Below are 22,240 nucleotides of genomic sequence, written 5' to 3'. Positions count from 1 at the left end.
AGGAGGAGAGGCATGCAGAGGTGATTGAGAAGGGAAGGTAGAATTATTTGTGTGCTACCCATCTTCCCCAACAGAATGTTTTAGAGTTTGAGGAGGCTGGTGAATAGCACCCCTTCTCTTCTGCCTGCAATCAGAATCAGTTGACACACACACACGCACACACACACAAGTCAGACAGAAGAATATCGCCTTTATTAAGCATGAAGCAGCCTGTCTCATCGGCTCTCTCCATACGGAAACATGAAATGAGCTCCATGTCTGACCTGGTCTGTGCCTAGCAGAGTACCTGGCACACAGTGGGTACCAATGTTTGTTGAATGAATGGATCCAGATGTCAAGATTGAAACGATCTTCACCGATCATCCAAGAATTACCTGGGGAGCTTTAAACTGCCCATGCACAAGTTCTAATCCCAGACCGATTTTCTCGACATTTCTGGGGATGAGGCTGAGGCATTGGGTTGCATTAAACTCTTGCCAGGTGACTCCAATGTACAGCCAAGGTTAAGAACTATTGCTCTGATGGGGCACCTGGGTGGCTCAGTGGGTTAAACGTCCGACTCTTGGTTTCGGCTCAGGTCATGATCTCACAGTTGTGGGATCTCGTGGGATCGAGCCCCACGTCGGGCTCCATGCTCAGCAGGGAGTCTGCTTGAGATTCTCTCTCGCTCTCCCTCTGCCACTCCTGCTCGTGCTTTCTCTCTCTCTAAAATAAAATAAATAAATCTTAAAAAAAAAAAAAAAAGAACTATTGCTCTGGTCCAATTCCTCATTTTACAGATGGGGATACTGAGGCCCAGAGCGAGAGGGTCCATCTGTAACACCAGGGGACTCATCCTGGCCCTGCTGTTGACCGTGTGAGTAGCTGGGACAAGTTTCTCTCTATGGGCTTCTGGGTCCTCCTCTGGGGGTGAGGCAGTTGGGACAGCTCCCTCCAGCCCTAAAGGTGTATTACTCTATTCTCTTATCCCAGGTGTTACTGAATTCGCTGGACCATCACTTGCTGCCTCGAGATGCTTCTGCATGATGAGTAGGTTAGTTTCACACCCGAAATGACTGGGTTCTGGATGGCAGTAGGCAGCAAAGCTGAGATGTTTGGGACAGTTCAGGACCTACAGAGCCAGTCTTTGGTAGAGAATTTGTTCGGTTTTCCCTTAGGTGGTGGCGGTAGGAAGCTCATCAGGGGAACAAGAACAAAACAGCAGAGGAGCCCAGCTGAGGAAGGTCCAATGGGCTGGGGCCACCCTTCTTGTTCATTCACAATCCTCTTCTTCTAGTTCTTGTTTTCCTTCGCCCACCCACTCTGACTTATGTCTTTTTCCTTCCCTTCCTGCTCTCTCCAGTTATCTGCATCAAACACAAGTCTTTCAGAGGCGACCCTATCCCTCTGCCGATCTAAAGACGTCCTCCCCTGCAACTCACCCCCCCTCTCCCATTTGAGTTTGGTGACTCAGAGCTTATGTGTGGTCACAATATGGACAACCAGAAGGGCTTCGTGAAACGAGAAAGGCTGGGATAAGGCTGTAGGTGGCTCCTGGCTCTACTAAATCACATGGGGTATTGGGGCGCTGAGCCATGGGTTGATTTTTACAATCTTTTTTTTTTTTTTTTTTTTTTTACGTTGGTCCCGTGCCCAACGTGGGGCTTGAACTCGTGACCCTGAGACTAAGAGTCACATGCTTTACCGACTGACGCAGCTAGGTGCCCTGCCATGGGTTGATTTTTAAAGGTGGATATTTCTCCAACAACCTAATCAGAACTCAATGTGAGGATGAACAGAATCTGGGGGCTGGAAGGAAAACTGAGGCCTAGAGCAAAAAGGTAATGTGTAGAAGTCTCACGGCTAATGGGCCCTTCCTGGCCTGGGTACTTACTAAGCAGCGGGCTTAGAAGTGATCCTGGGTAATCATTTTGTTTTGCACGCGGGAAAACAGGGCTGGTGACACCAATGACTTGCCCAAAGTCACACAACTTGTTGGCCAAAGACTAGGACTATACCCCAGGACTCCCGACTCTTCTTTTTAGAGTACCTCAGCTACCCCAAAGAGACCTTTAAGGGACTGGTCTATTCTGCTAGATGGTGGGGCCTTGATGAGGACTCGGAAGAGGAAATGCCCAAAAAAGAAAAAAAAAAAAAAAAAAAGCCCCAAAAAATAAAGTCCCCAGCCCTCCCAAACCTCAATGTTCCCAGGGGGGTTTTCCTGTCTCTTTCTGTGACACCACCCCCGCCGGCCCTTCCTCCTCCCTCACGGGGCCTCTCTGGGGGCGGCCTCCACGGTGTGGCTCTGGGCCTCGGCTTGGCCTCCTCTGCACCCACTTCCGGGGGTGCAGGTCCACTCACATCATCACTGCAGCTCTTGTGACCCACTATCCTGCACCCGGCGCTCTAGCCCTGGACTTCTCATTACGCTCCACAGCTCGTTCTAGGCTATTTCCATATGTGAATATGTTGAGCCCGGCTGCAAATCAGATTTGGCATTCACCTTCCCTCTGAAAATCTGCAGCCCTGTTCCGACACCCGTTCCCTTCGGTGCGTCCGTCCGGAGTCTCTCAGTCCTCCAGACCCAGATCTGTCAGGTCACCAGAGGCCGGGATGGAAGGGGGCGGGAGTGGGGACTCGGTGTTTAACGGGGCCAGAGTTTCAGTCTGGGAAGCTGAAAAAGTCCGGAGACGGATGGTGCTGCCACGATTAAAAACAACAGAACCAAACCAAACAAACTCTCGAGTGATCCTTGACTCATGGCTCCTTTGCTCTCTCCTCCCGGACTCGCTCTGTGACTGCGTCGTGCTGATTTTTCACTTTGTGCTTCAAAGGTTCATATCCTCCAGCATCACCAGGAGAGTGATCAGCTCCGGAGCCCCACTCCTCTCTTTAGTCTGGGAGTGGGGCCTGGAATCTGCATTTCAAGGAACTTCCCCACCTACCTCCTGCGGATGGATCGCAGACCACGCTTAGAGAAAGGCGCCCTTTCGGTGTCTCTTGGTTTTGTCCCTTTGTCTCCTTTCCACGGACCCCCTGCCCCCCGCCCCGCCCTGTGCCTGCCCCCCGGCTGGCCCTCATCACCTCACACCTGCCTTTCTCCACCCCGGCCTCTCCAGCTGCCAGCACCCATCTTCTGCAAATATCTCTGGCATCACATCACTGCCCTGCTTAGAAGCCTACCATGGCTCCCTCAGACCTATTAGATCCTAGCTCAATTCACTTGGCTGGGAGCCGGCCAACTTGGCCTCCCATCCTCCGTCTTTCCCCCTTCCCTGTTCACTTCCATCCCCCACGGAGGCCCGATGGTCATGTTTAATCTTACGGCGGCCCCTCCGCTAGTTTGGGGTGGTCTCCTTTCTACCCGTCCCCGAGACACTTCTGCTGACACAGGAGGAATTCCGAAAACTGTGGAGATTCTCTGGCCCGTTTCTCAGTGTATCTGTCTCCCCTCCCCACCAATCCTGGTTCTGCCATCACTAGCTCCGGGATGTCCTCGGGCAAGCTGCTTCCCCTTTTCCTGCCTTAGAGTTTTCATTTTCCCATCTGCAAAATGGGGATCTTAATGGTACATCCTCCTAGGTTTGTGGAAAGGATTCAAAGGGGCAATACATGTAAAAGGACTTAGAACGGTGTCTGACCCAAAGTGCGGGCCATGGAGGTGTTGGCTGTTATTCCTAAGTATTGTGATTATGGCCCCTTCCAGCCAGCTTCCCCGCTCCCCCCCCACGCCCCGGGAAACCACTTCTGCTTGGAATAGCTACCCAAAGGAGTTCTCTTTCAAACCTTGCCTGATCTAGCAGAGGTGGTTAAACATTAAGTATTTGGGTTCCGATGAGCTTCTCTGCATGAGACAACCTGAGGAACTGGGCTGTCTACAAAGCTCTAATTATGTTCATTAATTTCTAACTGACTAGGAGGAGAGAGGGTGAGATTTGAAAGCAAGAGATTTTTCCAGAATACGCACGATGATGTTAGGGCCACTTCAAAATACCCTGAAGGGACAGGGGGCTGTGGGCCTTTTTTCCTATGATCTTTCTAGACTCCTTCTCCCTACACTACAGTCCCAACCACCCAGCTTCCTGATCTGCTTGCCCCCTGGGTTCCTTCTGGGAGCCCAAGCAGGAAAGCCTTTCCCTGCGGTACTTCCTAGCCCAAGAGCTTTGCACCTTGTACCCCAGTAGTCCTTATCTGTAAATAATCTACCTCCCACATTTCTGTTCTACTTTTCAAATCCACCTCTCTGCTTTTGTGGCAAATACAATTAATTCCTTTAAAAGCACCACTGAATTCATTATGCGTCCCCCCCTCCCCAATGAACACAAAAATTCAACTACTGTTGGGTTGGGGGAAGTCTGAGCATATTTTTGACATTTTCCAAGGGCCCTTTGCTGTCACAGAGGCTGGGAACCACTGCCCCATGGGGTACGTGGGAGACGTGGGAGGAGCACCAAGCTCGCGGGCTCTCAGTTTCCCTGTCTGTCAAATGGAGGTAAATCACAACTGCCTCTTTTCCTAAGGTCAAGAAACCGAATGTTCCGCATTCACGAGGAGGGGCATGGAGCAGCGTGGGGAGGGTGGCCGCCATGGGGATCAGGTGAGATAAGAGATAGGAGGGTTCTTGGGGGAGGAGGCAAGCCCAGGCAGGGGAGCATCAGTGTTGCTGTTCTTCTGGTTCTTGTCCTTGTTCTGGGTGCAGCTGGATCAGCTGAGCCCAGAACCCCAAAGCCCGTGAAGGTCCTTCCAAGGAGCAGCGTGTTCTTTTTGCCTTTCCCCACCCCTACTGGGTTTTCTGGGGAACAACACAGCTCTGCTCCTGGATGTGACCAACAGCCACAAAGTTCCTCTTATCTAGTCTAGCAACCGCTGTACCTCAGAAGCTGTAGTGTTTGTCTCTGTTTAGTCGCGGTTGCCTAGGAAACAAAGCTGTTCTCTCTTTCCCACTATGGGACCGTGGGCCAGTTTTTTCCCCTTTCTTGTAAGGAAGGGCTGGATGACCAGAGAGGGCCGTGGGTTTGCTGAGCCATCTTCTGGGTTTGTGTTTTGTTTTGTTTTGTTTTTTGCAACTGTGGGTTCTTGTTTGGCTGCAGAGTGGGTGTGGGAAGTCTCCAGCTGAACTGAAGAGCCGAAAAGTCCCTCAGCGCTTCATGGAAGGGGGAGGGGCTCGTGGGCTGGGGAGAGCCGTGTGTGGGCGGCCGCCTGGTCCAAAGCTTGTCCTGGCAGCTGTGAAATGTGCATGCCCTGGTCAAATCGGCCGGCCTGGACAATGACCTTGGCGTCAGGAGTACAGAGGTTAGGAGCAGGTGGGGCAATTGGGATTTGAGAGGCCAGCGAGCTGGGGTTTGTCATGTTCTGAAGGAGAGTTCTGGCAACTGGAAAAGAACAGGTCATCCATCACGTCTGACCTCTACAGCGAAGGAAGAGTGGCATTTTGAATATATTTGGGTAGCGACTGGTACAAGGGAGGGGGCTGAGGCCTCTTGGTCCTTGAGGTTTGTGGCTCAGGAAAATCAGGGAGTTCTGCTAAATTTCGAGTGGCAAAGGGATAAGCGTAGATGCTATAGGAGGCTGAGACGGAAGGGGATCGTCCCCCGGGAACACGGCAGGGCTCAGTACACAGCACAGGGTCCAAGGTGGCTCCAGGTGAGGGGTGTGGTGGGGGGCGGTGCATGGAATACCCATCAACAGAATCAGAGTAACGGCAGGACTCTGGACGCCAGAGGCTTGGGGCCAGGGAAAGGGTGATGGGTGAGAACGGACCCCAAAGGGAGCCAGAGGAAGAAGTGGAGTCAGGATCCTTAGACCCGGCCATGGCCACACAGCTGGTGGGGTTTGTGAGCTAACTCTCAGCAGTGACAGGTACACCAGCACGGATTCAGGGCATCTTTCCTGGGGGGAGGGGGATTCGACTTGGGCACTGCATACGTTCTGTGTCTCTTTCTCACAAGGGTCCTCTTAGCTCCTCCCGTGGAATGGTATTAAGGAGGATGCACGAAGTGATCCCGATGTTTTCAGAAGAGGGAAGAGGCCCACTCGTGTTTATTTGGTCCCCTCACATGGATATCATGCCCTTTTCTTCTGGGCCTCCTTGGGAGGTCTCCTTCCTCCCAAATCGGCCCCTCAAGCTGAGGTTATGTGTTACCGGTCACCTTGCCACTCACTCTGAAGCCGTCTTAGGAAAGCAGGAGCAGGACGAGCGACAGATGTGGGGTGGAGTCTCAATTCGCCTAATAGCCGTGTGACTCTGGACAAGTCACACACGGGCTGAGCCTCAGTCTCCTCACCCGTACAACGGGGGTATTTACGCTGGATTAAGGACGTAGCCCTGGCCTGCCACTTAGGAGGTAGCTCACTAATGTTCAGGGAGTCGGAGAAACAGCGCCCCCGACCACCCACTCCATTTATACTCAGACACCAGGTTTATTTTTAGAAAAGAAAAAAAAAAAAAAAAAAAGCAAAGTTTATTGAAATTTCAAGCTACATTTGAAAAATCAAAATCCAAATCCTGGAGACATATCAGGATAAGGTGTCAGAAAGTGGAAAGTGTTTGCTGCCTCAGAACCGCCCCTCAGACACAAGCTCCCTGAGCACATCACCCAGGCACCAGTTGGGTCAAAGCCACCCCCTTGTCCATCCCTTGTCCACAAGGGGACACCAGCAAGCCAATCATTCCGTTCACTTGAGAATTTTCCACAAACGTAAAGAACAAAAGTTTTTGCATGACAATGTGAAGGCCCCCGGCTGATCTTCTCTCAACCCCATTCTATGTAGTCAGCACCAGTGAATGGTGGGTTTGGCATTCGAAAGGGGGCCTCCCATGTCTTCCGGGGACAGATGGGGCGAGGACTGCAGCAGCAAGGCTTCCGTGGCGGCGGCTGCGTTCAGAGGCTGGCCCCTCCCCGCCTTTACTCTGTAGTCTTACTGAACATAAAGGACGAACTGCATCAACTTGGTAAATGAACACAGTCAAAGAATTAGCCTGAAGAGATAAGGGACCAGTTGATACCCCCAAAGCCGGTTAGGCCCTTCAACACATCAGTGTGTGTGTGTGTATACGTCGCTACACTAAGATACAGATCTAGCCCTATGGGTTTATATACGCATGTATGGCTATATAGAAAACCTATGCCGACACTAACCAAACAGAACTTTGTAAGCGGTCATCCCAAAGCTGTAATCCCACACTGGGCTGTGCACAAAGCCATGCATTAGACCATATTAACCAACAGAAGGCGGACTTGGCTCAATCTCTCCTATCTGTGGCCCTGCCTTGGCCAGGCAGGGGAGAAGAGAGAGGTTGCCTCTGCTCAAAACACAAGTGGCTTCTTCATACGAACAGTCGTTGTCAGGCAAAGCTGCTGAAGATGTCCATGGAAATGAAAAAAACAGACCCCTTATGCTTTTTGGAGTAAACTGGCGTCACATCTCACACTACCTTTCTCCTTTGCCAGTTGCAGCTAAGTTGCCCAGGCCCTGGGAGCCCCCAGGGCACGGTGGCATGAGAGGCTCACTGGCGGGGGGGGGGGTGACGAGGCCCCATGCAACTCAGCCTCCAGAGACCTGCTCTTTGTCAGGGGTCTGTCACTGGAGTGGACCCAGGTGGCCATGTCCTTAGGACATCTCTTGGCACCAGCTATGCTAGGTGTAAAGTTCTCCACGTGAGATGACGCTTGGGGAACCAAAAACAAACTGGAAAGAACTAGGTAGAACAAGTTTAGTGGCTCTGCCCACCCTGAGGACAGAGCCACTTACACCGCAGAACCACCGGGGGCCTCGGGCGCTTGCGGGGTTTCGGGAACCGGCTCCTCCGGGCTCAGACGGGACTGGAACTTCTCCAGCTGCTCTGGGCTCGCCAGGGTCTTCAAGAGGGTGTTCTCACGCTCCAGCTGGGAGTTCTTCTCCACCAGCTCTCGGATCTGCTCCTTCAGGATCTCCACCTCCTCTCTGACTGCGTACATCAGATGATTCTTCACCAGATCCTACCACAGGGGGAATCACAACAAAGCCATCCAGTAGCCGTCGCGGGCTCTCTGCGGCACCGTAACCCTGCCGTTGGGGCATCCCCTGGGCCACAGAGCCCCAACCTCCCCTCAGCACGCTGGCCCCGAGGCCTTGTTCCTCCAAAACGCTTTGGCCTCACCCAGGAGAGCTGAACGACTGGGTCATGCCTGAGCTGGGAGCCCAGCTTTGAGCTGCAGAGGATCCCCCTCTGCAAGTTTCTAGCGGCTTTCAAAGCTGGAAGCTTAGGAGTCCTCTGCAGGTTGGTTGCGGGCGCTTGGCTCTAGCCTCACTGCCACCTCAGGTCCTGTTGCTGGCCCACCTCCCAGGGAGGACCTGCGGGCCACCCCAGTCTGTCTGCTGGACACAACTTCCCCAAGAGAACAAAGCTGGCTCTTCTGGAGCCTCCTCCCCTCCACACGACCCAGCACACCAAGCTGGAGTTGCGCCTGTGGCGTGGCCTGGCCTGACAGGACACCGGCCCTGGGGGAAGGTGCCCGGATGGGCGCCTCTGCTCTGAACCTGAGGACCGCGCCGAGAGCAGGGAGTGCTGTCCCTGGACGCCAGGGCACAGAGAAGTGGTCGCTAACGGCTGGATGCCCCAAGCCCCTGCAGCCATTTTGGCTGCTCCGTGGAGTCTGACCTCCACCTGGGAAGGAGAGGGAGAAGGGGTGGGGTGCTTTGCTTCCTGTTTCCTCCCAACTCCTGACCCCAGCCCAGGCTCTGCAGAGGCACTGCAGTGCGCCTGATCCAATGAGCTCCGGCCCCTGCCAGATGCGGGCTGCAGACAAATGCAAATGTCTGAGCTCCCTGCCCTGCCACCGGCCCAGGGGCGAGCCAGAGGCTGCAGCAAAGAGAGGGAGGAGGAGAGGAGGGGATCCAGCCAGGGCAGACTGCAAATGCCCTAAAAAGGTGCCCCTCTGACCGGACACTACCTAGGGCCTCCAAGAGGAGGGGAAGCAGCCTGTCAGCTTCCTTAGGCTCTGGCATAAATGGCTTTTGCACCCACCCCCTCAGTCCTGTCCCAAGTTACATAAGCAGCGGCTAGGTCTGGGGATGGGAATGACGTAGTGATGCCACTCACCATGGCCTGCTCGATCTTGTTGTCTATGGCCACCACGCTGGCTCCAGACGCACTGCCAAGACAAAAAGCAAAGCGACCGCGTTACCCACTTGGTTCCACTCTGAGCACCTGACAGCTGTGGCCAAAGTCCTCCATCTGCCCCGGTTCTTCCTCTCTCCCGCCTCCTTGCCTCCCTGGCCCGATGTCCTGGGCACTTTGTCCCCCAGGCCGCCCCGGCAGGAAGCTGCAGCTGCACCTCCCCAACCCGCTGGCTCCCCGCCGCAGCCGCCCAGAGCTCCGCGCGGAACCGCGCGCGGGTCCCGGGGCGCACGGGCGAGCGTGGCCTGCTCGGCCGGCCCGGGCGACAGGCAAACAATGGGGGCGTGCGGCGCAGGGGGGCCCCCCCCCCCCCTCCGGCGGCCCATTCCGACGCCGGCCCAGAAGGGCCCCGGGCAGACCTACCGCGCTCCGAAGCTAGCTAGGAATTCCTTCTCGGCTCGAAAAGCTTCCGGCCTGCTCCCCGGCGGCGCACGGCGCGCGGCCAGCCCCTGCCCAGCCCGGCCCAGCCCGGCCCAGCCCGGCCCAGCCCGGCCCCGCCGCCCCTCTGCCGCCGGCTGCCTCCGCCTCGGGCTGGAGCAGCTCCTCCTCACGGCGCGGCGGCCGCAGGGACGCTCCGACGGCGGCTCCCAGCACGGCGGTGACCCCCTTCCCTGCGTCCCCTACCCCCGCCCCTTCCCAGGATGCTGCACCGCGGGGAACGGGGACCGGCGGCGCACGGCTCGCTCGGAGATCTCGCTCGCAGCCCAGCCCCCGCCGGCGCCTCGGATTCGGGAGCTGAGGCCAGGGGTTTACCTGTTATCCAGCTTAACGGAAACCACATCCCCTCCAAGCAGGGAAGAGAAGAAGGAGATGTTGAAATTGTGCAGCTGATAGACCGCCACCTCCATGGGGGTCTGATACATTTCGGCGTTCATGGCTCGGGCGGCCGCGGAGCTCTGGCCGGGCTGGGCGGGCTGGGCGGGCTGGGCGGCTGCCGGGCGCCGGCGCGCTGCACCGGGCTGGGCTCTGCGAGTCGGGCCCCGGGGGCTACGAGGGGGGCGAAGGCTGCCGATCGGACCCGAAGCCAGGCAGGCGCTTCAGGGTCGAAGGGAAGTGACTCGAGGGGTGTCACCTAGTGTGTCACAAACTCCACAGTCGCCAGTCCAACCCAGACTCGGAGATATTTCGGCTCCTGCTTCTTTATATAGGAGGAGCCGGCTGCGTCACATGGCGTCAGGGGCCATGCAAATGAGTCCTGTACCGGGCTTTGTGGTCCAGTTAAACCACATCCCCTCCCTGAACCTTAGGCTAGGACTGTAAACAGTTCAGCACTTTCCTGTGCCAGCTGGCATCTCCAAAGAGGGCTCTGGAGATTGGTAAAAACCAAACTGGAGCGGATTCTTCGAGAAATAAGTACGAACGCCCTAACCAGAGAAGAGAGCGCTCAGTAAAGGGGGACAATGGTTTTCAAAGCTCTTCTTCAGGTGTCAGCCGGCATACTCCCCAGGGCTTTGCAATGCCATCGAATGCCACACGCCACACGCCACACGCCACACGCCCTGGGTACCCACCTTCACCATCAGGAGACTCACCTCCTTCCCACCGCCTGCCTTTCAGCCTTCTCTTCTGCACGCATACTTGGTCACCTGCATGTCCCATCACCCAGCCAGCTGGCCTGCTGGTCTGCCCCCAACCCCAGCAACTATCCACTGACCCCCTCCTTTGGATGTACCCCTCTGTGTGCTGACACATGCACAGATCTGTGACATGCTCGGGACAAGAGAGTGTCCCAAGAAGTCAGATGAGGGGGAGAACATGTACGAGGGGGAAGCTGGTGGCCAGGTGGGTGACAGAGGAGGTGGGGGGAGACAGCAGGGAAAAGAGTGCTGGAATGACTACAAGATGCCAGCCCCTTTTTCTTTGGTCGCCGCACCCTACTCTGCAGAGAAAATACATTCAACATTATCCAGGATTTCATGTCCGTATTGTTAAAAACAAGATTTTGTCACTTTCCTATAAAGAGCAAATGACAACAAAACTACAAAACAAGGCTACTTACAAACCATCCCAAGAAAACATCTGCTCCATGATGGGTCCAGCCATAGGTAGGGTTAAGAGGCTACTTCAGGAACACACCAGTTCCGAGTTACAAGGAAAATGAGGTGATTGTTGCCTACTAAGAGTTACATACGTTTCCATCAAAATACATTTTCCTTCTTTTCAGCTTCAAGCTTAAAAAATAAAAGGCAGCAGAGGCTTTAGGAGCTTTGCTTCTACTCTGTCCTAAGTGAGGCCACCTGGTGGGCAGAGACGGAATTGCAGCCAGAAGGAGCAACCTCGCCTGAAGAAGGGACAGGTGATGATGCAACTCCAAGTATTATTTACACCAACTCAGGGCCATACGGAGAACATTGGGTTCCACCACACATACAATAGTCTGGATGAAGCTAGGGCCAGTGCCCATGAATCAGTTTGTGATTCAGGCTGTGGTCCAAAGAAATACCCTAATGCAATCATGCTACTGGAAAGTACTAGGGCCTCTTATCAGCAAAGAAGGTAGTTATTATTTGCCTCAGGATTATTTCTCCTAACCAGGTGCCTGACACTGGCACCCTGGCCGAAGCCCCACTTAGGCCCAGTCTTAAGGCCTTGCTTTTCTCCAGGCTACCCGCGCACTTACGCCAAGGAACAGCCAATATTGGCCACCATGACGCAGGGCTCCCCCTGGGAAGAATCGGCAAAGCACTGACAAGAGAACTACCTAAGCACACCTACCCCAGCAGCCCAGTGTGGTGTTTTTCTTCACCCTAGGTGAGGTGGGAGACCCTCCCAATCTCAGGATACTATGTTGCCTTTAGGTCACAAGCCCTCCCAACAAGGTGTTTATTTGCACGCAGCTGTGTGTAGTAGGCAGAACAAAGGGCAGACTCTATTTATAGGTCATTGAGAATACTGGCTGAGAAAAAAAAAAAAAAAAACTTTCTTAAATCAGAAGCTTAACTGATACTGGAATTCCCTGATATATTAATCTGCCCTCTGTGCCACACAGAGCTTTCGGCCCCAGGAAGAGTCTCAGACCTGCCACTGGCTTGTAAATCTTTCTTGAACTAACTATTGCTACCCACCCCCAAGATTCCAAGGGAGATGATGAAAAGAAAGAGAGATAAATAAGCTGGGTTGGCAGAGAAAAAAACCACCCCCTGGGAGACAGACAAGGTATAGGACAGAAAAAAACCTAGCTCCTTCCAGGGGGACTCCCTTATATGGAGGCAGAGACAGAGTAATCAAGGTAGTTTGGGAAAGGAAAGGAAGAGAAGTCAAGTCTGCAAGCAAGGCTGTGTTTGAACTGTAACTTAATGATACTTCAATTACAAATAAGCTGAGTTTGATGGGGTGCCTGGGGGCTCCGTCCGTTAAACTTCTGAATCTTGGTTTCAGCTCAGGTCATGATCTCAGGGTTGTGAGACTGAGCTCCACGTTGAGCCCCATGGGCTCTGCACTCGGTGCAGAATCTACTGGAGCTTCTCTCCCTCCCCCATTACAACCCCCTCCTCCCCGCCCCGGTCGCGCATGCATGTTCTCTCTCTCTAAAAATAAATAAAATATTTTTCTAAAAAAAAGCTGAGTTTGAGACCCACTGACAACAATGGCTACCATTAAGCGAGCATCAGCTATGGGCCAGACATTTGTGCCGGCTGCCCCAACAAAGCCTGTGCTGTACGCACTGTCACCATCATTTTACAGATGAAGAAATCATGGGTCTGAGAGGCTACCTTGCCCAAGGTAGCACAGCTAATACATTATAGAGCTGGGACTCCACAGAAACCAAGTTCTTTCCCACCACACTTAGTAGTGGGGTAGGGGGTAGGTGTGTTGAGTAAGTAAATTAATGCAGTGAGGGGGCTGGGTTAGAGGTGCAGGGAAAGTAGTGAGGAAGAAGCAAGGATAAGGGCAGGATAAGTGGTCCAGAGGCCGAGTTTTCTGACACTCATGGCAGGGGAGAGCAGCATCAGGGACCAGAAGCATATCCAAAGTGTCCAAGTGAACCCTATAGGGGGGCTGGGCTCGCCCACATCATTTCAAAAGGCAGCCCCACAGTCCTCAAAGAAAGCTCGCTCCGTCTAGAAAATAGGAGTTATTAATCCAACTGGGTGGCTCCCACAATGGAAATATGTAGCCCTGGGGTAGATGATACCCCAAATAAGGGAAGTAGTCTCAGAATAATAATCATAGTCCAGTCAAACCTCCAGTTCCTAGGGCCCCACTAACTGGCATCCTTAATGCCCCCCCCCTTTCCTGCTGTGCTCAGCTTTTAGGAGAATGAAGCCAACCACAAGAAAACAAGCCCCTATCAGGGATTTAGTTTTAAAAAACAACTTCAGAAGGATGTCCCAGATTCAGCCCACACTCAGTCAGTCTCTCATTCCCTCTACACCTCTAGTTTGTCAGCTGCCAGCCAAGTGAGAAGTGATCACCTTGAGGCCTTAGGATCCACCATTAGCAAACGAAATGATGGCTGGATCCCAGGATCCCAGAGCTCGATCCCAGAGCTCGCTAAGGCAAGACAATGGACTTAAATGCCCCTGTAGAGGGATTTTTCAAACAAGGGCCGGGAGGAAAGGGAGAGGGAAGAAGGAGGAGGAATCTGAAAGGTTTTCTGCTTAACCCCTGGCACACTAGAAAATTCCTCTGCCCAGAATATCTGCGCCAAACCTTGCAGCAAGCGAGTGCAAGTTTGTGCTGTACAAGGTATCTATGTTCTGATCTAACTTTTCTGAGTAAAGTGCAGGTCCATGGGGCTCTCTGTGTCCCTATGTCCCGTGGAGGTGGGCCCCACGCAGGAAACAGTGGGCTAGGGATTCAACAGCCCGGCCAACCTTGTGTGAATGTATCCAAATTCCCTTTCTTCCATCCTATACCCGACAAACTGGGCTGGACCCAAAGCCAGCCTAGCAACAGCGCCCAGGGCTGATGAGCCAGGTGCTTCGCTGGCACTCAGGTCCAGCCCTCTGGCCACGGGATTCTGCAATTAAACAGACACGGCCGCCCCACCCTCTCTCAGGGGCGACCTTCTAGAAGCAGGGTGGCATCATGAGGACAGGGCCAAGTCCCTCGGTTTTAGGAGGCCCTGGAATCCGACTTGTTTGAGCTGGAAGAAGTGTCTCAGCATTCCTACCGGTCTGCTCCACTTCGAAAGCCAGACTCTCTAGGATAAGAGCGCTTCCTACTTCGGCTTCCCACGGGACAGCAGGACAGAGACTGGGCAGTCTGGGCCACAGAATGCGTGGGCCGGATCTCAGCACGCTGCTGAGGGGTGGGGAGCAGACTCCGGGTGGGTGCGGCAGGGTTGGGGGTGGCGATAAGGGGGAACATCTCACTTCCCTTTTTGTCACACTTGAAGCATTGTGTACCACGCAGCCCAAAGGAAACTCTTTATAGGCAAGTCTTCCTTATTTTCTACAGGGAATGTTCCACCCGAAGATTTTGGCGATGTTGCCAGCAAAACACAGGGTCTTGTGTCAGGAGAAGCGGAAAAAGACACGATGTGAGAGGTGCGGGACAAGCCACAAAGCAAACACAGGGTTAGAAGCTGGAAAAGGAAATCAAAAAGGATATTGAGCATTGGGGCATGAGCAGTTAGTGGGACGGCTGAAAACCAGGCCTCCCCACTGACTCCTCCACCCCGGCCCCCTTCCGGCTGAAGCTCTGTCTACTGCTTCTTACTTACTTGTCCCTTTTTCTGAAGAGGCTGGGGGAATAAGGAGGCTGAAATGCCATCGCTTAATTTGTCCTTGCTTCTGTCTTATCTTCTCTCTTTCCCTCTGGTTCCCCTCCAGTGTGGAAGACCAGAGACAGGAAGGCCACTGCCACTTACACTGTTACTCTGGCTTCATGGAAAATCCCCAAAGTCCAGAAGGAGGGAAGCAAGAAGGAAAGACGGTGACAGAGAAAGCGCCTTGTCCTCTGTGGGTCATGTGAACTGCCCTGCATGGCCAAGGCCCAGAACCCCCGAATCTGGGGGGGGGCAGGAAAACAGAGAGGAGGATTCGGATACAGATGCAGAAGGCGATGGGGGGAGGGACCCCGAGGAGAACCCTGGTGGAGATGGCCACTGTCTTGGAGAAGCAGCTCCAACAACCGATTTGGGCCAAACCCTGACACCAAATGACGACAGGAGCAATGAATCGTGCCTTTCAGCTCCCTCGCGGACAGGGTCCCATGTGAGCTTCACAAACAATCTCCGAGTGACGCGAGGAATGGCAGGCAGAACCAAACCCCATTCTGACAGGGCAGTCCGCCCCTCCCCCTCATTCAGAGAGGTTCAAAAAGTGCTCTTGTCCGAACCATTTTCGTCACCCCAACTTTGGTGGCAAACCATGCATGAAGGGGAGGCAGTTTGTCCTGGTGTCTAGGCGAGACTGGAAGTACTGGCAACGTGATCCAGGAACGCTGTTTAGCTCAGTGGATCTTAAATCTCATGAACCTTGTGTCAATATTTATGCCTGTCTCCCTTAGCCTTATGCCTCGCAGCTGGGAAACTTTACCTCCATACTTTTTCCAAGCCCTCTTCTCATTTTCCACCCTCCCCACTACCCAGCTTCTGGCCGGAAATAGGTATTCCTGAAGAAGAGACTGCAAAATTAACCTTGGTGAATGGGATCGTCTCATCCTCCTCCTTCTCCACATCGCCCTGATCATTTAAGTCGGTTCAGCTCGATTCAGTTCAAGATTGACTGAATGCCCATTCAAAGTGCAAGGCCCGTTTCGGGGAAATTCAACCAAGCAAACAAACCAACTGGTAGTACAAGTCAAAAATTGTGCTTCCTTCCAGAATAACCTGGGTTTGATCTCAGTGAAATGTCTGCTTTGGGGAAAAAGCCTAGGGCTTGAGAGTGGGGTAAGGGTAGCTCTGGGTTCAGGAGGGCCGCACCCCTGCCATCCCTAGGCATCCCTTAAGTCCTCAGAATTGGCTGTGCTTTTTTTCTTCCCACCCTGGCCTTTGGCCCATGCCCATCTCGACGGGGATAACACAGCAGTCACAAAGTTTGGAGTTTCTATGGGACCGAAGGCTCCTCTGACATTGTGGCCCACAGGAAGTCTCACTCTGATTCTCTTCCTGAAACTTCAGGGTTTGGGAACCGAGGGGTTTGTAAACCTTGTTTGTAAACAAAGCATAGATCTTTGCTCTCTGAGACAGGTGTCCATGTTTCGGGTGGGGGTCACCTCTACCTGCCAACCTCTCAGCCTTCCTTCCTTGGTTGGCTCCTCTTGGTCTTAACCTTCATTCCACTTCAACCTCCCAGACCTGCACCATCTTCAGGCAGGCCAGTGGCCTCCCCTCCCCCGTGAGGGTCACGTTCCCACCCTCTGGGAATCCCAGTGCACTGCAGCCTGCCCAGGGGCAAGGAAAGAAAGCCGCAAGAACATGGCCGCTCTTCCTGTTTGCCCCAGCCCTACACCAGCCTATCTGAGCCAGGGAGACACTGGCAGGGCCTCTCCCCATCCCTTCTGCTCTATGGAGCAGCCCCAAGAGCTAAAATTCCAAGCCATTTTTTTTCCTGGCAGTTGCCAGGGTTACTTTGAGTGGTATGTGAAGGACTTGAGGCTATTGGCAATGCTTGGAAGACAAGAACCAGGAGGATCTTGTTGGGGCTGTGGAGCCAGCAGAAAAGAGGCCCACAAAGAGGCCAAGGTGGAGCACCCGGCTCCATTGTGGGCCCTGCTAGAGAATGGGTGACCTTTGTAGTGGTACAAGTTTCCTGGGGAACAGCAGGACGGTAATAATGCCAGCCTCTTTAGGCCCTTGGGCTCCTGGGCCATGATGGCCAAGCGTTATGAGCCTCCCCGGGCTCTTGCATTGTACGCCCCAGGCCCTCGCTTACCTCACAGCAGAGCTATTCACCAAGGGCTCCCTTGAGGTAGCTCCTTGATCCTCCGTGGTGGGACTCTGACCGGTGAAGAGGGGCTCTGCCCATTGCGAAGGGCCTCCCACTCTCCAGCCACCCCCCCACCCCCATCCTGGAGCTTTCTGGATGGAAAGAAGGCAGGCTAGCTGGGGTGAGGGCAGGGGTGGGAGGGCACTGGGGACACACTACTTGGCTGAACAGAAAGGAAGAAGAGGCACGAGGCAAGCTGCTCCCTGGGCAGCCCCTCCCCCCCAGCCACGGGAACAGTGCCAGGGATCTCAAAGGAGTCTTGGGAGGGTTAAGGAAAGGCTCCTGGCCTGGTTAGAGAGTTGCTGACAAGGAATACGCACACCTCCTCGGGAGGAAAGAGGAGCACAGACACACACACACACATTTATGTAAACATTCTCTCAGCTTTTCACCAAGTCCCATTCACAGAGACAGGCAGGAGCAAGGCATCATGCCTATCCTCCCTCTCTGCCTCCCTGTCTCCGAGTCTCTCTCGCTGTTGCCAGCTTCTTCCTGACCCGAAAGAAGTGGAAAGGCAACAGGACATGGCAAGATGGCAAGGCAGGACACTCTAGACCAAGCCAGAGTATCAAAAGACACAGCCCGGCTCTCTCTGCCATCCAGAGCTGGCTGCGCTTGGGGCAGACGTCATAGGTGATGGGGGGAGGGGGGGTGGGGAACCAGCTCAAGCCTCACACCGCACACCAGGAACAGGAAGCCCTGGTGCCGCTGGGTCCACAGGTTTCAAAGATGTCAATCACACATGAAAATAACAGAGAAATAAAAAAAATCAAGCACTACGTGTAAACAATCAATCATATGAACGCCTAAGAAATGGCTCTCGCAGGCTCCTCAGGAGGACAGTTCTAACTAGAGCCGGCCCCGGCATCAATGCCATGTGTGACTGGCTACACTAAGAAAAAGTCCTCTCGGCACAAGCTGTTTGCCCGGCCCGACTACTGTAGTGCCTACACACGTCACTGTCCGAGTCAGACTCCTGGGTTCTCACGATCATCCCGGGACCTCTTTATAATTTGAGGAATTAGGTACTTTTTTTTTTTTTTCTCCATGTCAAAAGCCCTGGGAAAGGGCCACCGTCTGCCACTATCATGAATACTCAAGGAGGAAGTCAATTTTCATATTACTTTCAACAGGGTGGTCGTCAGTGGTCAGATCAGCACTGGAAGGCGAGTGGACACACAGCAGGGAGACCTTGCTGGTGGGCTGCAGAGGGAAAGAAATGGGTCTTCATGAGGTTCTTAACATCAGGATCGCCTGGGGAAGCTTGTGGAGAATCCGGACGTCCTGGGCTCCAGCCCTAGATAATCCAGTGGGATGGTATGTGGCTTGGGAAGGGTGTTTTCAGATGGGTTGGAGGCAGCTCTTCTGTCCCTGGTCCCTGGGACTGCTTTTGGGAACCAATGGCCTAAAGGTGACAGCCAAGACAGGCTCTACCGAAAGAGTCCCCAGAATGTCAGGGTCACTAAGATCTACTTTGGATGATACACTGCGACGGGGTTCAGCATATTTCAGGCCTCGTGTCTGTGGGCTGTTCACTCTCTTTCCCTTTCACTCCTGAAAACTTGATCAGAACACAAATGAGAGTTGCTATGAGCAGTCTAACCCGAACCTGCTCTGATTTATAAATCAATCCCTGGCTAATTTTGCCTGTTAGGAGGAACAGCTTGCTTCTGAGACACTTCACACCTGTTGGTGGGAACCCTTGGCCTGGGAGGCTAGGTACATGGAGGGTGGGCATCCAAGGGCAGGAAGGGAGAAGAACCCCGGGGAGAGGGAGAGAAGAGGGAAGGGCTGATTTTTCTGTAACAGCACAGTTTGGTCAATTAACCCAGCCTTGCCTCCCTTCTATAAAAGCCAGCTCTCTGCCTGCCTTGTGGCTGTCACCACTAGGTCAAACGTGGGTCCGTTCGTTTGGAGGTTGGCTGGAGGGGTGTGACTCATTCCCCCCTTAAGGAGCCTGCTGGGGCTGACTACAAAGAGTCACCAGGATCTCTGTAACATGCTCATCCCCACCCTGATCCAAACCTCAGCTCCCCTGCCCCTACTGTCCTCACCCCTCCTGTTGCTTGTGAGCTCCTCCCTGGCAAGAAGGCTGCCCCCGCTGCTCGCTGACTCCGCTCTCCCAAGGGAGGGCAGAAGGGGAATTCGATGCTCTCTGTGGCATGCATCCGGCCTGTGTTTTGGTATTTTATTTTATTTTTATGTTTAATTTACACTGCCTGCTAGGTTTGGGGCTTAAATAAACAAAGGCTATGCTTCCCCCAAGGCCTGGACTTCCTGGTTGCCTGTCAGCAACAGAGTGACCCTTTTAACCTCTTCTCTTGCTCTTTGAGACAGGCAGTGCAGGGGGGTTGGGTTGGAAGAGAAAGATATTTTGGGTCCAAAGCTTGGAAATTCTTAGTGCCAGCTTAAAATACCACCCCCAGCCCCGCCCTTCTCAACAACATGAATGTTAAGTCCTGAAGCCACCTTACCAAGTACAGACTTGTTTTAAAGGCCACGGCAGGAGTGTAAGGGTAAAGCACAAACATGGGAAATTCAGAGTATTTGTATTGATTTTTGGGGGGGAAAATCCACCTTTGGACGTCTTTGTACCACCAAGCAAAGACAGAAGGGCTCAGGTCTTTGTAGGCAGAGCGGCCTTACACGCCCATGGACAGGGCAGTGCACGGTGGGCCTGCCCGGGAAAGGCTCCCTGCCAAAGCTCATACACCTTAAAAAATAAGAGGAACACTGGCCCCTATGTCCTGGGATAGAGCTCTAACAGCAAAGTAACGAATCCTGGTCAACAGTTCTGACATCCTGTTATTTGCAAAAACTAATAATACTGTGGAGTTTGTTGACAGACTTGCAGAAGAGCTAAAGTAAATATGGAAACTGAGGAATGGCCAAGTATAGACAGTTACTAGCTCAGCAGTTGAGAGGAAGGGAGTTTCACAGATAGTCCTTGGGCATCTTGGGGCACTGGGGTCCCAGCACGGTTGGGAGATAATCCTAGAGGCATTGGTGACATCACTGGGTGATTTCTCTCCAACAATAGGTTGCTGTGATAATGGGCTTGGCCCATGGAGCTGGGTCCTGAGCGCTTAGACAGCGAATAATGGTAAGAATCGAGAGGGACTGCCCTAGTGCACAAGCCAGGGGAGGTGCTCCCTGAGAAAAGCAGCTTTAGCACCCATTCGACATGAACTTGGTTAAGCAGGAAGAAACTACTTCAAGAGGCCAGAGTTTTTTCCACCTTGGCCACTAGCCAGCTGGCGGACTGCTCAGGAGGCTCTAAACCCCCTGTGCCGCCAGCTCCTTATTCATGAAATGGGAATGATGCTTCCTTCCCCAACATATATGCCACACGAGGTGGCTATGTGGACAGACACCCCAAAGTCTGGAAACAGAGATAATACCATCGTATTATTTTTTGCAGACTGATGATATCTTTTAAAAAAAAAAAGATTTTATTTATTCATTTGAGACACAGAGATACAGAGGGAGAGACAGCATGAGCATGGGGAGAGGCAGAGGGAGAGGGAGAAGCAGGATCCCTGCTGAGCCAGGAGCCCGACGTGGGGCTCGATCCCAGGATCCCGGGATCATGACCAGAGCCGAAGGCAGACGTTCAACCATCTGAGCCACCCGGGTGCCCCAGACTGATGATGTCTTGACAACAATATGTACATATATTTGCCTATGGTTCCAGACTTTGCAGACATCCTGTAGGTGGCATACCTGTGTTCTTTGGGAAGTAAGAAGGGCCACGTGAATGTGACATGCCCTATGATGAGTAAGGGTCTCGGTCCCCAAATGCTGCTGGCGCAACGGCTTACTGGGTGAGCAGCCCTATCAGTGCTATTTCCAAGTCTGGCATTTCAAACTTTTTGTCCGGTTCCAAGTTTTATTTCCACAGTGTCACAAGTCACTGGTATTGCTTATGGGGACGAGGGTAGCGTGAGGGACTGATGTGAAAGCGGAATCAACATTTAAATTCAGTCTCTTGGGGGTGCCTGGGTGGCTCAGTCTGTTAAGCGTCTGCCTTTGGCTCAGGTCATGATCCCAAGGTCTTGGGATTGAGCCCCGCATTGGGCTCCTTGCTCAGTGGAGAGCCTGCTTCTCCCTCTCCCTCTGCCCCTAACCCCCACCTGTGTGCGCGCTCTCTCTCACTCTCTCTCTCTTTCTATCTCAAATAAATAAATAGAATCTTAAAAAAAAATAAATTCAGTCTCTTGAAGGTCTTTAGCCATCTGTCCCTGTACTCAGGGCTTGTAACTTACAGAATGTTCTGGCCTCGAAGGCCTCTTTGATGGCACACGCAGTCAGTAATCAGCAAGACCGATAGTCTTTCAAGCAGGACTGAAGGCACAGCCAGATAAGATCATGACCGGAAGTGGGCGACGCACAAGGTCTCCAGTGAGCATGGATTAGCTTCCTAGATTAGAATACAAGCTCTGCGGGTGTAAGGGCTTATCTTATTCACCACTGTACCACCAGAGTCTGGACCTGTGTCTGGCACACAGTCTCAACATGGTAAATATGTGCTTAATAAATAACTAACAGGCTCGGACAAGTGTTAGAACTTTGCTAATGGGGAGGACGGGGAACCCTCTTACAGTGTTGGTGGGAATGCAAATTGATGCAGCCACTCTGGAAAACAGTATGGAAGTTCCTCAAAAAGTTGAAAATAGAGCTACCCTATGACCCAGCAATTGTACTACTGTGATACAAATATAGTGATCTGAAGGGGCACCTGCACCCCGATGTTTATATAGCAGCAATGTCCATAATAGCCAAACTATGGAAAGAGCCCAGATGTCCATCGACAGATGACATATATATAGATAGATAGATAGATAGATAGATAGATAGATAGATAGATAGATAGATGCCCTATGATGAGTAAGGGTCTCGGTCCCCAAATGCTGCTGGCACAATGGCTTACTGGGTGAGCAGCCCTATCAGCGCTATTTCCAAGTCTGGCATTTCGAACTTTTTGTCCGGTTCCAAGTTTTATTTCCACAGTGTCACAAGTCACTGGTATTGCTTATATATATATAGAATTCTACTCAGCCATCAAAAAATGAAATCTTGCCATTTGCAACGACATGGATGGAGCTAGAGGGTATTATGCTAAGCGAAGTAAGTCAATCAGAGAAAGACAATTATATGATCTCACTGATATGTGGAATTTAAGAAACAAAACAGAGGATTGTAGGGGAAGAGAGGAACAAATAAA

General features: G+C 52.9%; 1 protein-coding gene across 8 annotated transcripts in view; it reads right to left on the bottom strand.

The window, feature by feature from the left end:
• Positions 1–6,422: 6,422 nt before the first annotated feature.
• The window catches only part of TSC22D3 (TSC22 domain family member 3), a 68,095-nt gene continuing 52,277 nt past the window's right edge, over positions 6,423–22,240 (bottom strand). For 5 of the 8 annotated variants that reach the window (XM_021678238.2, XM_021678259.2, XM_021678246.2 and 2 more), the window contains exons 3-4: positions 9,062–9,113; positions 6,423–7,958 (exon numbers count right to left, since the gene is read on the bottom strand). In XM_021678238.2, coding sequence (XP_021533913.2) covers positions 7,728–7,958; positions 9,062–9,113 — 283 coding nt within the window. In that variant the 3' untranslated portion in view covers positions 6,423–7,727. Of the gene's footprint in view, positions 7,959–9,061; positions 9,114–9,502; positions 9,602–9,892; positions 10,332–14,807; positions 14,858–22,240 lie in introns of those variants that run through there. The other 3 variants (XM_044912002.1, XM_021678251.2, XM_021678274.2) reach the window with 3 other exon arrangements.

This window comes from Neomonachus schauinslandi, chromosome X (genome assembly GCF_002201575.2).
Source record: "Neomonachus schauinslandi chromosome X, ASM220157v2, whole genome shotgun sequence".
Lineage (NCBI taxonomy): Eukaryota > Metazoa > Chordata > Mammalia > Carnivora > Phocidae > Neomonachus > Neomonachus schauinslandi.
Note: the sequence above shows the minus strand (reverse complement) of the source record. Positions and strands in the feature narration are given on the sequence as shown.